The sequence below is a fragment of the Papaver somniferum genome, chromosome 2, assembly GCF_003573695.1.
Source record: "Papaver somniferum cultivar HN1 chromosome 2, ASM357369v1, whole genome shotgun sequence".
NCBI lineage: Eukaryota > Viridiplantae > Streptophyta > Magnoliopsida > Ranunculales > Papaveraceae > Papaver > Papaver somniferum.
This window is the reverse complement of record NC_039359.1, coordinates 58,729,568-58,746,826: the sequence shown is the minus strand read 5'-3', so window position 1 is coordinate 58,746,826 and position 17,259 is coordinate 58,729,568. Positions and strand designations below refer to the sequence as shown.

Sequence of the window (17,259 nt, the reverse complement as noted above, 5' to 3'; positions counted from 1 at the left end):
TTTTTGAATCCGGGCGAACGTATAATCTCCGTCCCACACACCAGGCGTTGCTATAGTTCACGCCCCATACAGGCGTTATCTTTATCAACACCCCATACCAGGCGTTATCTTTATCAACGCCCCATGCCAGGCATAATCTTTATCTACGCTGGACGATGAAGCGAACTTTATATCAACGCGCGACCAAATTTACTCGTCACCCGCTACGCCACAGGACGGACTAAACCCAAATTTGATCTTTTTTTTAGTCTTTGGTCTTTAGTTATGCTCGCACCACTGTGGACGCTCTCAGGTGAAAATTAAGAAAATTACTTTGAATTCATCATTTTTTATGTTTTTTCTTGTTTTATCCTTTGTATTATTATTAACACAATTTTCTATGTATAATAAATAAGGGTATTTTTGAAAAAAATTCATCTTGAAATAGGACTCCGCCTATCTATTGGCACAAAGAAAATTCAAAATCCGCCTATATAATAGGTATGGAGGGAGTATATGTCAATAATTTTTGAAATTAGTGTTTGTTAAAAAAAAAAATTAAAGCGCTTTTTATAAAAGCACTTCCAAAATTCCCCAACTTTTAAAAGTTGGGGATCAGGAGCTTTTAAAAGCTACAAAAACATAAGTTGTGGTCCCACCTAAATTTAATGTTTGATTTATCATTTTTATTCTTACTTTATTATTTTATAAATAACAAAAATTAGCTTTAAATTTATATACAATCATTTTTTTTATTTCTTATATTTTATTCTCTAAATATTACTCCCTCCGTTTCTGGAAAAGAGATACTTTCACTTTTTTAATTTGTCCTATTTTTAGGCTAAAATGAAAAAAATGAAAGTATCAATTTTCCAAAAACGGAGGGAGTATTATTTTTTATTTTCAAACTATTTATATACCATTTCTTTTAATTTGTCATAATAAAAATAAAAATAAAAATAAAAATTAAATAATTAAATAATTAATTAATTTTAATTTGATTTGATTTTTTGTTTGAAAATAATATATATATATATATATCAAAAAGTGGTTAAGTAAAGTAATTTTTTTAACAATCATAATAATAGTGACCATTACAAAATATAATATTATATATATTTATATTTAATAGTAAAAAAGTTAATTATTTTTAAGCCTAATAAAATTAAGTAAAACTATTTTCAGATGTAGGTCTGTTTTTGTCATTTGCTATAACACCTATGGTTGAATTGAATATTTTACCAAACACACTTTGATAGATTTTTTAATCAGCTTTAGTTTTAATTAATTTTTTTACCAAACGTTTAACTGTTTTTTTCTCACACCACAGCACAACAATGCACAGCAGAAAAGCGCTTTTACAAAATCTGCAGCAATACCAAATTAAGCCTTAGTTAGCAAATCAGCTAGTTGGAAGTTCGTGGATACATACTAAGTAATAAGCGAACCATTAACAACCTTTTCTTGTATAAAATGATAATCCAACTCGATGTGCTTTGTAGTGCATGAAATTTGGGATTTTTAGCTAGATAATGAGCACTAATATTGTCGCAAAATAGCACAGGAGGTTTGTCAAGACCAATACCAAGTTCACGTAATAGATAGGTGACCCAAGTGAGATCAGCAGTACTAGCGGCCATGGATCTGTACTCATCTTCTGTACTGGAGCGAGACACGGTTGGTTGTTTCCTCGACGACCAAAAGATGCAATTGGAACCAAGGTAGATATTGTATCCAGTAGTTGAACGTCGGATTTTTAAACAGCCATCCCAATCCGCTTCAGAGAAGGCATAAAGGTTAAGAGTGGAATTAGAGAGTAGGCGAATCCCATAGTCCAAAGTACCATTTAGGTACCGTAAGATACGTTTCACAGCGGTGAGATGTATAATTGTGGGTCGATGCATGAACTGACTAACAAAATTAACTACATGAGAAATATCTGGTCTCGTAAGAGTAGGATATTGTAGTGAGCCAACAATCTGACGGTACTGAGTAGCATCAACAAGTGTATTACTGTCTTGGTGAAGGCCATGTTTGAGAGCGAATGGTGTGGAAACGGGTTTACACTCTGTCATTGATGTTCTACAGAGAATATCCTTCATATACTTATGTTGCGACAAAAATAATCCTCCATAGAATTTCGTCACCTAGATACCTAAGAAATAATGTAAAGGACCTAGATCCTTCATTGTAAGTTCGGAACTGAGATTGGTGATAAGACGTTGGAGAAGTTGATCGGAAGAGCCCGTGACAATAATGTCATCTACGTAAAGAAGCAAATAGATGATACCTGCATCAGAATGCCAAGTAAAAAGTGAAGAATCTGCGCGTGAAGAATTAAAACCAATAAAAATAAGATAGTTACTGAAACGTTCAAACACTAGTGGAAACCAGACATTCCGCGACCGTCAGGACACGTCATATATACAAGTTAAACGACGTGTTCTAGGATTCTCTGAATGGGTCGTTTATAAAGCGCTTTTTAATTGCACGATCCTTATTGGGTGGGTCTCTGAACAGAGACCGTTTCTTACAGTAACTAGACGCTGACACGCGATACTGGTCGTAGATTTGAATTATAATATAAAAAAAAAGATCAGATTCAGATCAGCTGAAATGTCTGAATCTGAATTAATCTTACTGGTATTTAAGTCAAACAGTAAAGTCTAGTCTAGTTAAGTCAAACTACAGTCAAGTCAAACTGAAATTCAAATGCAACCTCAAATTTAACTGAAATTCAAATGCAACCTCAAATTTAACTGAAATTCAAATGCAACCTCAAATTTAACTGATATTCAAGTGCAACTTCAAATTTAACTGAAAACTGAGAATTTTAACATTCATTCATTTTATCCATTGTGTGTAAAGCTACACAAAAAAGATGAAATACTGAGAAAGTATTTAGGTGGAAACTAAAAACTAGCAAGTCATTTCCGATCGGCTAGCTTCTTGAACTCTAAGAATCCAAAAACCTGAAAAAGATAAATCAAACATTCTGTATAATGAAATATTTTAAGGATAGGAAACAGTCATGAGTAATACAAGTTGCAATGATGAACTTACTCTCAAAGAAGCACATGAAAGCTTACTCTGCAGTTAAGGAAACAACCTTGCAGCCCTTGGCACCACTTTCATTGCAGGCCATAAGAATATAAACTTCATTAGTGATGCATAGAGCTTTAAGAATCCACAAATAAGACCTCTTCAATAATGATATAAATATAAAAAGAATTATCATAGTCTTCGCATTGTTTGTCATATTCTAAATTATCCCTCACATAACAGTTTTAGTGATCTAATATGCCTATAACCAGGTTGGAGATCTTCTTCATATTGAATTGTAGCTTCTATTAGACACTCGAAGGGGAAATGGAATACAAGCCATACAAAACAGGTTGAATCAAAACAGACTTGATGGACTTCCATGGAGTTTTCCCTTACATACAAAGTGAAAGACATAATCTCCATGGTGTGTTACAACTAAGTGAGGAAGAAAATGCACTAATTTTTGCAGCAAGCAGTAAACCATAAGAATTGAATACTACCTGACGATTATCATTCATAGAATGGACAGTTCCTACTGCGAGAGTTCTGAGTTGTTGGAGATCTCATATCCTCAAGAGCACAAATACGAGTTTTCCAAGCTCTGTTCTTCATCCTTTCTAATCGTAATTGCTCCCTAATTTTTTTTATCAAACTTCACTACCAAATGATAAAACAAAAGTCATTACCTAGAAACGATTGTGATATCCACGACGATACTCCACAAACGAGATTAATTTTGATAACCAAATAGTATCTTAATATTATTAATATCATACTTATTAGTTGTTACTCATGCAGTCCAGCATTAATCAACAAATCTAAACTATTACAGTTAAAAATAAGCAAGAAAATAAAAGAGAAGCTACTTGAAGTTGATAACTGTTATTAAAGTAACCAGACCTTTGTCCTGGTACTCCACCTCTTAGACCTTTTTAAGAAGACAATATCATTTTCTTACCTTAGGTGCTCTACCAGTTTGAGCAGCTTTCTTCAAACTTAAATACCTAACATCCATTATGTGGTTAAGCATTATCTCTTGTTTTGTTGGTACATTCTCTTCATGAGTAGCATTCATTAACTTAAGCTCTTTCTTAACAACATCCATAGTTAGGGATAATGTCAGAACCATAATCCAAAAGGTCACCATACTATCTAGAATACTAAACAGTACGTAACTTGGACCGCTGTTTCCCATAAAACGAGGTTGTCGAGATACGCTCTTGCATTGTGCACAAGGCTGTAGCTTCCTTCGATACTGGTCCACAAATTTGTCTCAATATCATACGTTTCCAAGCTTGTCTGGTCCTCCCTTATTAATGTCATACGAATAATCTCCATCTTTCGTCCTGCGGACATGTTCTGTACATGGTCATTAGTTGCGTTGTTGTACAACAGAAGTCTACAAGAAAGCGTCTTATAGATAGCGAGCACCTTTCATAGGATATCAATTGTCGTTGATGTAGTTGAAAACTGTAGCACAACAGTCTCATGGAAAAGCAATTTTTTTGGAGCATCGTTCTTGAACTTCTGTAGAGTGTCTGGACCATCTTTATTTTGAATTGACAAGAGATTAGTATTTGCTTCCTCTGTGTACTTTCCTTTTTCAAAGAAAAGAACCATAACTTTATCTCCACGTAGCCATTTTGTATACCTTTGATTAACATTAGATGTATCTATGTACTGCCCATTCTCGTTGACTGTTTCAATTAGAACAGATAAATGATGCAGCTTGTAAGTCCCGCTACTCAGTAAACATTCGTTCGCATCTGCTATCCTAAGAATAATATCGACCAATGAATTCCTTAAGGATGCAACCAAATATTTTAGCCAAACATCAAGCATAATCACCAAAAAGATATAGACTACCCATAATCCCTGCTGACAGTAGATCAAGTCAGTCGAGATACTTTCTAACTTTAGTTGTTCCTGATGGTCGTATACACAAACTGTTCGCAATGAACAAGTTGGACCAGGAGAAAGTCTTGCAGTAAGGACAATAGTCTTCATTGTTGTCTCTTTCTCCACTGACAGAATTGTCAACATATCCCAACTAGCAAACATCTTACAGCAGTTCCGATTATAAACAGATTCATCTGAAAGAGAGTCATTCTCCAATGATTCTAGTACCCCAATGTTCAGATTTCTGCCAACAATTGAAAACGCTTCCTCCGTCACAGAGTAAGCACTTCTTTATAGTACAGAAAGTCTCACCTTGTAGTACGAACTGGCCACATGTGTTTTCATGCTTGACAGAGAAACACGTGTCAACTCCAATGTTTTCTTCTTGTTGGTGATCGCACGGACCTTGTGATGGATACATGTTATGTCATCAGCGCAAGCTTCTCTGTCCTCAACTATTTCAGCTTGAGCACCACTTTTGTCATACATTATTCTTGAGTAGCACACGTCTGTTCCAAGCTTTCCTATTAAATATTCCATCATAACACTCCTCCCCTTGTTTGAGAGAATTCGCCCACGAATTTTACTGAGATAATTTTCTCTACAATCTTCTTCGCGGCTAACCTCTCCCTTGTGATAGTTTGATCTCAAGTTAGGATCATCAACAGTACATATAGTTTGTACTGTATGTAAGCTTCTGAACCCAAACTAAAATCATGTATTTGATGTGTAGCTTGATTTTCATAAACTGAGTGAGTTGGGTTAACAGGAATACTTAAAATTTTCGTATGTTCCTGCGTAACATGATCGATATAACCTGATTGAAAGAAAACTTCAGATTCTGCTTCCAGGGAACTGTCTTCCTTGATAGAAGTATCAATACTAACAGAAGTAAAAAAAATGTGTCTTTAACTTCTGGAAAGCAGTCGTACACTGGTGGTAAGTTCCAATCAATAACGACTTCGTCTTCACTCTCAGGTTCAACGTATTTCGTCTATTCATTGACAAGTTCATCATAATGTAGCTCTATAATGATAAAGTCATCAAATTTTAACTCTTCAGGGACCAATTCATCATATTTCAGCTCTTTAACGACAAATTCATCATATTTCAGCTTTTGACTCACGAGTTCATCATATATCGGCTCCTCTGACGTGTCTTCATCACTATTAGCCTCAATGAGGCGAGCTTCTTTCTTGTGCACTCTGTTTGTAATCCGAGCAGCTGTTGTTGATGTGCTAGTTTTCTTTATGCTCTTACTAAGGTCACGTTGGCTCAAGTGAATCTTCTTATACATCATCACTGTGTAATCTGGTGACAAAAATTGTTTGCGCAACTTCTGTTTCATGTGATCCCAAGTGTTAATTTTCTTCTTTCCTTGCCTCGTACGTCGTTCTTGTAGCCGTTTCCACCATTGTAGAGCTGACCCCTTCAATTTTGACTTCATAAACAGCACTCTACGAGCTTCAGCCATAAGCTTCCATTCAAAGTAATTCTCTATGCTGGCCTCCCAATCTAGGAAGTCTTCAGCATGTATTCTTCCCGCCATATCACCCACTTCAACTTTTGCCCATCTGGTGTTCAAGTCAAAGGCTCTGAGTAACCTGTTTTGCAACTTTCCACGATATGATTCATGAACAACACGGTTATGAAAAATATTTTCATTAAACACGTTTTCATCATCCTCTGATCCTCCTTCAGGTGAATACAAAGGGGTGCATTGTGAGAATACTGGATTCTCATGAGCAACATAACGACGGTTCTCATTGAACTTTATCTGTTCATCTTCTTCAGAAACTCCTTCCGGGGAATCTAAAGGATTGCGTCGGCCTTCTGGTGTCTCCATAAGGGCTTCTGCACGTCCCTGTTACTGTTGCAAGATGTCCTCAACCAAGGTTCGTAACTCAAGAACATCAGTGTTTCCATCACCTCTACCACCACCTCTATTCCTACCTACCATTATAGAAACTAGGGTTTGTTGGTGTGTTTTGTTCTAGCGCCAATTAATGCAGTTCTAGAAACTAAAACAGAAAGCTAGGGCAAATAGAACAAAGATAATTGAATAGAACATAGGATTGATAACAATAGAACGCTAGATAATTGAGTCTAGGTTAAAAACTATTACTCTTCTATAATCCGCATATTAAAATTTAATTAAAAAATCATAATAAAGTCTGTCTCCTAGAGAAAACCTAATAGCCTATTTATACTATAAAGATAACCCCTTCGAAAAGAAACCTAAACTAAATACGGAAACAACTAAAACTATCCCTAAAATCACAAGACATTCCTAATTAGACAATATCCCTAAAGAAGGACAATATGCCCCTGCATCAGTAGGTAATGGTGATTTATTTGGACTTTGACAGGACGTGGGTTCAGTTGAAGGAAGAGTTTCGGAAATTGGAACTAATGGACTACTATTAGTTTCATTTTGGTTTAGTACCGTAGTATTTTGTATGACTGGATTTATGGGTGTGGTGAGTGTTGGGGATATAGTGGCTGTTGGGCATGTCAGTGATGGTGTAATAACAGTAGGCATAAGAGTGGGAATGGGTGAGGTGTCTAATTCTAAGCTAGTTTCAGGTGATTTTGAAGGTTCTAAGGGTGCTGTCCACTCGTCATAGAAGGTTATTTTCAGGTTACTAGATGGGGAAATTTCAGAAATAAAGACGCGTTTAGTTGATGGTCGTAAACACCGGTAGCCCTTGTGGATGAGACTATAACCTAGAAACACACATGGATATGATCGAGGGCCAAACTTGTTTTTAACATAGTCTCGGAGATAAGGATAAAACCTGCATCCAAAAACTTTAAGCATCTCATAATTGGGGTTAGTGTTATATAATGTAAAAAATGGAGTCTCCATTTTAAAAGCTGAATTTGGAAGACGATTAATAAGGTACATAGCCGTCAGAAAGGCATCCGACCAGCATTGGAGAGGAACATTTTAGTGTGAGACCAGTCTCAACAATGTGTCGGTGTTTTCGTTCCTCCACGCCATTTTGTTCAGGGGTGTGAGGACACGAAACAAAACGAATGATGCCATGATCTTGTAAATAGGTAAGGAAAGGAGTATGATTGAATTCTTCCCCTCCATCACATTGAAATTTTTTACACAACTATCAAATTGTTTTTCAACCATTTTATGAAACGTAACAAAAGTAGAATAAGCATCTGATTTCTTTTTCAGAGGAAAAAACCAAGTATAGCGAGAAAAGTCATCGACAAAAACAACAGAATATCTAAAATCTTGAGAAGAATCAACAGGAGCCGGACCCCATAAATCACAATGAATTTTATGCAGCGGAATCTCAAATCTATTGTTTAAATGGGGAAAAGAAAGACGGCAACGTTTGCCCATTTGGCAACTAGAACAAAGAGTAAAATGTTTCTTCCATGAAACTGAGATTAAATTATTAGAGTATAATTTTTTTAAACATTTGGAATGTGGGTGACCTAATCGCTGGTGCCATAAATCACAATTTGTGGTTCCAGTTTTTATTGCAGAGAGAGGTGCGGCACTTCCTCCCCCTGTATCTAAAGCATATAGACCGCCAAATCTACTTCCGGTTGCTAATTTTGTCCCCGTTCGTTGGTCCTTTATCTTGAAATGAGAATCAGAAATATCAAAAGAGCATAAATGATCACCAGTAAATTGCCTAATAGACAGTAAATTTTTTGTTAGTTTAGACACTACTAAAACATTATTCATTCTAATGTTATGTCCTAGAGAAGATACTATATATATTTTTGGATCCAATATGAGAGATAACTAGTCCAGATCCGTTTTCAACAAATACTTTATCATTACCAGTATATGGAATTGAAGATTGAAGATTACCAGTATCGGATGTCATATGAGATGTCGCACCCGAATCAGCGTACCAGCGTGGACCGGACGAAGGTGGATTAGTTGCAGCAGGCAATGCATTCATATCTGTTGGCACAATGAGAAAATGTGATGGTTTATGGAAATGATTTTGGAAGAGAGGTTGGTTAATTGAAAGTGAGGCTTTGATTAATTTTGGAAATGAAAATGTATACACGGGAATTTAGCGTAGCTCTTTGACTCACTATGTTTACAATATAGCAGTCACTTGAGTTGCTTACTGACTAGTTCTCATTCTAACTTCTACTTCACTCACTTGAGTTTTGGATGGATTGCAAATGAACCATCCGTTGCCTATTTATAGGCTTGATGACCGACTGACAGAAACCTCTAGAAATGAAACATTCTAGAGAACATTTGACCGACAATCTAAGAGTAGCCTAGAGATAAAATTTTCTAGACCATGACCGAGGGACATAGAGACACAGAACACTCTAGAGTCTACAACTGACTTTGTAACTAGGAAAATGAGAAGAGTCTAGATATCTCTAGACTGGGCCGATCTACGGTAAGCCCATGGGTATTTATCATTTATCCTTACTAGGAATTACCAATAGGTACTATTATAGTGATACTAGTTAGTGGCAGGTCCACCCACTAAAGCCCAGTAACTAGTGGTCCATAATAAAAAGAAAATATAAAAATGGACCCAATTTTTTAATCCCAAGTCCTGTACACGTGCGGGACAAATCATGTGAAATTTTCAAATACCTAAACTACCCTTCCAATCCTACATATATTTAAGCAGCCTATTTCAAAGTTTCTAAAAAAAAAACAGCGAATTCACATCCGGTTTCTGCTCTATTTCTTCTTCTCGCTTTTGGACTAGGGTTTTTGAAGATTTCTTTAGTGATTTTAACAGGTATGTTGCTTAATCTTTTCTATTTTCTTCTTTCTGCTACAGTTTCATGGAGATTGGTTGTGTTCTGTTTTGTTTTTTATGAATCTTGTTCGTATTTATTAAGTTATTTGGTTAGATTGTTAAGTTTTTAGCTTATTTTAGCTTTCGATTTGATTATCTTTCTGTTTTCTTTTCAAAATCAGGTTTGTTTTCACTTTCAGATCGTATTATCCAGCAGTACATATATGACATACTCATTGTTTCTGCTACAGTTTTTGAGTCATGTTTAATATTTGAATTTTGGATCATGGAGATTGTTGTGTTCTGTTTGTTTTTTATGAATCTTGTTCGTATTTATTCAGTTATTTGGTTAGATTGTTAAGTTTTAGCTTATTTTAGCTTTCGATTTGATTATCTTTCTGTTTTCTTTTCAAAATCAGTTTTGTTCTCACTTTCAGATCGTATATCCAGCAGTACATATATGACATACTCATTGTTTCTGCTACAGTTTTTGAATCATGTTTAAGATTTGAATTTTGGATCATGGAGATTGATTGTGTTTTGTTTGTTTTTTATGAATCTTGTTCGTATTTATTAAGTTATTTGGTTAGATTGTTAAGTTTTTAGCTTATTTTAGCTTTCGATTTGATTATCTTTCTGTTTTCTTTTCAAAATCAGGTTTGTTTTCACTTTCAGATCGTATTATCCAGCACTACATATATGACATACTCTTGTTTCTGCTACAGTTTTGAATCATGTTTAAGATTTGAATTTTGGATCATGGAGATTGGTTGTGTTCTGTTTGTTTTTTATGAATCTTGTTCGTATTCATTCAGTTATTTGGTTAGATTGTTAAGTTTTTAGCTTATTTTAGCTTTCGATTTGATTATCTTCTGTTTTCTTTTCAAAATCAGTATGTTCTCACTTTCAGATCGTATTATCCAGCAGTACATATATGACATACTCATTGTTATGCTCTTAGATTCTGTTTCTTGCATAGATCTCTCACTTTTTTTAGTTTGACCCATCAGTACGTATGTGAAATACTGTATTTTAATACTGTTACATCTTTGTCACATTTTCAGGTTCAAAACATGTCTGATGCAGAGTGTTCCAATCAAAATACCTACTGCTATGCATACATTTACTATAAGCATCATCATTTGCTCACCTGGTTACTTTTAAGTCTAGTATTGATGACCTGAAATTTCTTATTTGTGAAAACTGGAGAACCTTGAACCCTTCTGAGATTATCATCACTTATGTTTGAGAATGGTGTCAAAGTGCCTGTGATGCTGACTTTCAACTTCATGGTCTCGCTGCCTTGCATTTTTCAAAGAAATCGGCGTTCTTTGAGCTGCATGTGGATTTTCTTTCTGCTGGTGGATGTAGTTCCTCTACATTCAGCGACGTCGACAACAATTCAGAACTGATTAGGGCAGATAGAGATAGTTATGAAACTGATGGAAAAGAAATTGTTAAACCTATTCTGTCCGATGGGTGGGAGAATGTTTTTGATGATCCTAACAAGCTTTTTCGTGGTGGTGTTGATGCTGTTCGGTTGGCCTGTCAAAAGTATTGTTTGAACTGGGTATCGCGTAACAAAGGTGAAGAATGATCGTGAAAGGTTCACAATGAAATGCAGTAAAGTCCCATGCACTTGGATGATCCATGCAGTTGCTATTGATTCTACTTGCGATGTTTTTAGGATAAAAAAGTATGTTGGGAGGCACACTTGTGGAGCTGGTGTGAAGTTGAGAAGTCCTAAAGTATCGAAGAAGCTGGTACACAACCTTATTCATGATCGTGTGATGCACAACCCACTTATCAAGCCTCGCGAAATTGAAGATTATATAAAAGTTGGTGCTGGTGTTAATATCAAATATCACCATGCATATCATGGTTTGGAACGGTCACACCATGAAATTTTTGGGAATGATGTAAAGTCTTACTCTGATCTGGTTTGGTGGGTGAATTCATTGAAAGAAACAAATCCTGGCTCTTATGCGGATTTTCAGTTTAACGATGCAACTCAGACATTTGAAAGGTTATTCATCGCAATAGGCGCTTGTATTGAAGGTTATAGACTTTGTCGACCAATGATTTTTGTTGATGCAACTTTTCTGACCGGGAGATTTAGAGGTACCCTTATGGCTGCTACTTGTCTGAATGGGAATCAAGGCAAGTGCTCTTTGTTACGTTTTAATTGTTATTGTTTACAAGTTATTCACTGCTTTTAATCGTTGGAACTTTTTGAGTATACCATTTATGTACTGAAAAGTTATTGTGTCTAACACACACTAATTCATATATGTAAGCATAAGACCTTTTTTTGAGTACAATATGTCTATTATGTACTGGAAATTCTTAGTCTATTTTCCAGTACATAATATATGTTACGTCTATGAATATAGCAACATATTTAGTGACAGTATATAATATATGTACTGTTTGTTTTTTGCAGGTTTTTATCCGCTAGCCTTTGCATTGGTCCCAGGAGAGGATGTTGACAATTGGGATTGGTTTATGTGCAATCTTAGCAACATTGTTGATGACCGTCCTATCACCTTTATGTCTGATCGTCATGAAGGATTGTTGAGGGCTATTCCTAAACACTTTCCTACTTCCCATCATGGCTATTGTTACTACCACTTGCAAGGAAACTTACCAATCAGGAAATCGGACGAGAAGTACAAAGAAGTTATGGCTTGTTTCAAAAAAGCAACTTATGCTCTCACACCAGCAAGATATGAAGAAGCACTAATGGAAATGGAGTTAATGGGAAGGCCTGGGGTTGCTGAGTATTGCCGCAATATGCCTAGGGAACATTGGTCCAGCGCGTTCTTCACTGGCTGTAGATTTGGTCAGACTACATCAAGCGTTGCTGAGTCCTTCAATAATTGGATTCGGAAAGACAAGAGGTTGCCTGCCTGCGCCCTCGTTGACATGATCAGGTTTGTGTGTGTGTTTTTTGTTGGTGTTTTCTTTGTTTTTGGTTCATTTTTTTTTGTTCAAAATTTATTACAGGTGTTCTTTTTGTTCCATTCATAGGTTACGCGTTATGGAGTTGATGAATGAACGTCGCGAAATGAGTCTTTTGATGGACCCAGAGAAGCTCACTCCTACCTACGAGGCGTTACTTAAAGAACATATTCAAATTGGTCGAGTTTGGAATGTTACTCAGTCATCTGCGTATGAGTATGAGATTCATTCGCCTAGGTTAGCTTTATCCCATAAAACAACTTTTACTGTACTATAGCATACATGTAGGAGTGAATCATATGTTTTGTTTTTTTGTATTTGTTTGCAGTGCTGCATATATGTACTGCTTTTAAGTTATTTGTGCTGAAAAGCTTTTTACGCATCTGCAGGTCTCACACTGTTGATCTGCTGAACAAGACTTGCACCTGCCAAAGATGGCGTGTTTATGGTTTTCCATGCTCTCATGCTACAGCAGCTATATCTGCCAAGGGTGATCGATACGTAGATTATATCGAAGACTACTTCAAAGTTACAAATTTTCAGCAGCTGTATTCAATTGCTATCAGACCAATCCCCAACTACAACAGGCCAGAGCAGTATCTGCCAGAGGATACTATTTTTCCACCCCATCCACGAGTTCCACCAGGTAGGCCAAAGGGAAATCGTATCAAGAATGCATGGGAGAAAGCTAGGAAGTCCGTCCGTTGTTCCAACTGTAAGAAGAAAACTCACCACAACAAGGCAACGTGCACTGTCATTCCTTCATACCCATGAGTTTTAGATTTTCAGTTCTCCCTTATTAGTTCTATTGGTCACAATGCAGATTCTGTTTTGCGCATCATTTTAAACACTTTTGTTCGCTTTTTTTAGAGTGCTGAAATTATGTACTGTTTGATATCTTTCTGGGACAAGGTACTTTGTGCTCATTTAAGACTCTTTTAATGGTACTTTGTACTGCATTATCCACTTTCAATATTATTGGTTTTCAGGTTGATTTCCAAGTTTGTTCAAGACTTTCTGAGCACAACTATTATGTACTTTCTGTTCAATTAAGACACACCAAACAAAGAGACCAGCTCTGAGATTCATGTTCTCTCCCATCATGATTAACAAATTTAGAGAGTCATATTCTTCAATTGACTCTAATAGCTGGTCTATGTTACATAATACACACCAAAACACTTCATACTATGGACTTTTACCATCCAACATGTCAACATTTTTATAAAGCCAAACAACTGTACATAGATTAAACACAAACACCATAGTTTCGAGAACAATTGTTATCAAAATAAATAAGAATAATTACTAAACTTTGATATTGTCTAAAACAAACTAGCAAACTCTGAATATGTTCTCTATGATAACTTCTACTATGCATTCCTAATTCATATAAGCACTGTCTTAAAAACCTTTTGGAGCATGAATATTCCAGCTCTCCTCAGGAGGAGATGTTGCTGAGAGTATTTTGCATGCTAAAGAGATCCTCTTCTTATGTATTTTGTCCTTTAGTTCTTCTGGGTCTCCCAAGCTCATTCGCACTCCATCAATTACTTCCTCCTTTGCAACTTTCTTCATGATGTGCATGATATATATTGCACAATCTGGATAGTCTCCCTGTTGAGGTGTTGGGTAACTAATCATCTTTACTCTGCTTACAAGTGGAAGGCGCAGGCTCGACAAGCGTTCATTAATTGCTAACAAGCAGTATTCTGCCATAAGATTAGCATTATCGAGACACTCATTTTTGGATACAGCTTCCCAAGTGTTGTAGTGGAAGAATTCGCCTTTCTCGCATTCATACACAAGAAGCGTCCAATGCACGTTTTGGTGTGACATTGGAATAATAATCTTCCTGGTCCTTCCTCCATATTCCTGATGGGTAAGAATACAGCAGTTTTGCTGCTACTTGATGTACTGGGTCACTTAAATAAAACTGAAAAAGAATTAAATTTATCAGTGTAGTAAATATGTACTGAAAATTATAGTGTAAAACACATATATGAAAGCATAATATTTGTTACAACATCAAAAAAAAATTGTTTCGTTTTAGTTTCGCAGATATGCTATGCCCTTTACAAAGACATGATGCATGTTGTTTATCAAGATAAATTGGAAAACATACCCAGCCTGTTGGATCAATGTGGAGTACTGGAATGTACTTTCTCTGTCCATTCACTGGTTGCTCATTATGATATGCTTTTTTCAGTTGGTATTGCCAGTAATTTATAAGATCTCCCTCTAAAGCCCTGTTATGTAGCAGATCTTCAAATGTCTCTGCAGATAATATGTGATGACCAATCACAGCAGGAGCTTTCCAAGCACTGTTGCTGCAAATTCAAATAATCCAAATCAATTATAAGTTTGATTCTAAACGAAGTACATAAAGTTTTGTTAAAATGAAAGGGACTATCCAAGAGAGACTCACATTGAGGTAGCTTTGTCAAAAAAAGGAGAGAGAAGCGCTCTTTGTTGTGAACTCAAATCCTTATAGAACGGAGATTTCCTTAGGCTCAACAACTTGCGTGCATTCTTCACTTTTTTAGTAAGTTCTTGCAGATTTGGATCACCTTTAGCTTTTCTCTTTCTCACATTCTCGCTATCCTTTTTCTGAACTTTCTCTGTTGGGCAATCTTTTCCAACTGGGTTTTCAGTTCTGGACTTTGTTTTTCGCCTTTTATGTCCCGACAGTCCTTTGCCACTAGCAAACTCAGGATCAACTCTTTTCTGCGGGTGGCTCCGAGTTACTGGCTTCTGAGGGGTGTATGTGATTTTTGGAGTAAGTTTCTTCTCCTTGGCTGAGATAGTCGGCTTTTTCTTCTCCTTGTCCATGACTGACGTAGTCGACTTCGCTATTGGTTTGACTTCATTACTCTTTGTAGCCAGCCTATCTTCGAGTCTCTTGGCAAGTGTTACGTCATCTTCCTCTGATGTTTGACTAACTCCAGGTTCGTTATCCTTCAATATACCATAAACGTAAAAAAAAATGAGAGACTAAAAAAGCAAAAAAAAAAATGAACAGAATAGAACATATGTATTCTTGGATTCTTTTCAGTACAGAAGTTATGTACTTTTAGTTTCACTGAGTACATAACATATGTACTGTTGGTTTTTCCCATGTTATTGAACATATGTAACATAACTGGTCCATTAAGTATTGATAAATTTGTTACTTTTCACTTTTTTAATAATTATAATTACCTTTTGTAGCTCAGAAAGAAGTTGGAGAGTCTCAGCATATGCTTTAGCTTTTTCGGCGCTCATATTCTTCTTCAGTCGAGCTTCCTCTGCCTTTTCAGCATCTAAAACTGGATACTTCTGTTTGAGAATCGGCGCTCATATTAGTACATATGCTAAAAGCATCATTAAAAACAAAACATAAATTCATTAAACAGAAGTAGACTTAGGTACTTACAAGACTCTTTAACTGTTTAGTAGGCTGTTGCTTTCTGTCATTCTTCATTTTCTTCTTCCTTTATACTTCATTGAATGGAATGGGATCCCAAGGTTTCCTTATTCCCTGCATTTGAAACAAATCAGACTACGAACTATTTGACCAAAAATTGATATACGTACTGCTGGTTATATGTATCAGAAGGATATATGTACTAGGTTTAGAACATGTTCATACTTCTTGTTCAGGTTGCTGAAGATCAACTTTCAAATGAGCTTTTTCAGCTACATCTAAAACAATTGCAGAGGCTTCATTAAGTGTAGGTGCAGTATCGATTTGAGCTTGCTCATCCGAGGGATCCGTTTGAGCTTGATCTGATGCTCCTCTAGCAGCTGAAGCTTCATTATGCGCAGGCGCAGCTGCAAGATGGATTTGAGGTGGATCAGGTGCACCCAGATCAATTGCAGGCTGCTGCACCTCTTCTCCATTTTGATCACTTGGTCCTAAACCCAAGTCAAAAGTTGGTCTTGAAACTTGTGATGGAGGATCCAGATCTTTAGCATAAAATTTGTCGAAGATTTGAGAAGATTCCATTTTTTCCAAGCTTGGTAAACTACCAGTCGACGGGTACTCCAGACTAAGAATTCCTAAGGATGGATAAGGATCTCCCATAATTTCATCTTGTAGATATTTTAAGTACTCATCGGTATAAATACCCTTCCCATGGATGGCCAGGTCAATCAGTTTCTCCATCGGCACGGTATGCAGTTCTTTGAGACTCGGCAGCTCACAAACCAAAGGCATAAACTGCATATTCGGAAACATTTCTTCAAGCGATGCACTCTACATAAATGCAATGCCAAACCGTATTATTTTATAGGATGACAAAGTATAAAATTCGTAACTAGTGTAACGTTCAATTCGCTCACCTGTCTATCTCTAAGAGAACCAATTTCCACTTCAATATTACCCAAAACTTGTGTCGCTGCTGTTTGTTGGAGTTCAGCCTTTTCAGTCTGTTATTCAACATAAGGTGATATGTTTTTAATCAGTATTGCAGATATGTACTTGTATGTTTTTTCAGTATAGTAGATATGTACTGACAAGTTTTAGTTTTTTACAAACTAAACTAATACTAGAAAGAATATAACTTACCTGTGATGGTTCTGGCATGCTCTTTTCCTCTTGCAGCTCTTTCACCTTTCGCTCCAAATCAGATCTAGCCCA

The 17,259-nt window shown here is 36.2% G+C and overlaps 2 protein-coding genes across 2 annotated transcripts; both read right to left on the bottom strand.

Annotated features, from left to right (window-relative positions):
- Positions 1 to 1,337: 1,337 nt before the first annotated feature.
- Positions 1,338 to 2,054, bottom strand: LOC113351135 (uncharacterized mitochondrial protein AtMg00810-like). Its single transcript, XM_026595185.1, has 2 exons — positions 1,428 to 2,054; positions 1,338 to 1,346 (listed from the first exon to the last, which is right to left on the bottom strand). The coding sequence occupies exons 1-2, from the start codon at positions 2,052 to 2,054 to the stop codon at positions 1,338 to 1,340; spliced, it is 636 nt and encodes a 211-aa protein (XP_026450970.1).
- Positions 2,055 to 14,042: 11,988 nt separating this feature from the next.
- LOC113351134 lies at positions 14,043 to 16,101 on the bottom strand. The gene is made up of 6 exons (XM_026595184.1): positions 16,054 to 16,101; positions 15,840 to 15,956; positions 15,067 to 15,596; positions 14,764 to 14,968; positions 14,463 to 14,574; positions 14,043 to 14,350 (listed from the first exon to the last, which is right to left on the bottom strand). Exons 1-6 carry the CDS (start codon positions 16,099 to 16,101, stop codon positions 14,043 to 14,045), a joined length of 1,320 nt encoding a protein of 439 aa, XP_026450969.1.
- Between the last annotated feature and the right edge of the window lie 1,158 nt (positions 16,102 to 17,259).

Coding starts and splice junctions, on each gene's coding strand:
- LOC113351135 (XM_026595185.1), bottom strand. CDS start 2,054: ATGACAGAGTGTAAACCCGTTTCCACACCATTCGCTCTCAAACATGGC.
- LOC113351134 (XM_026595184.1), bottom strand. CDS start 16,101: ATGAAGAATGACAGAAAGCAACAGCCTACTAAACAGTTAAAGAGTCTT. Junction 14,969..15,066: donor TTTGACAAAGCTACCTCAAT/GTGAGTCTCTCT, acceptor TTGAATTTGCAG/CAACAGTGCTTGGAAAGCTC. Junction 14,575..14,763: donor ACATTGATCCAACAGGCTGG/GTATGTTTTCCA, acceptor ATTCTTTTTCAG/TTTTATTTAAGTGACCCAGT.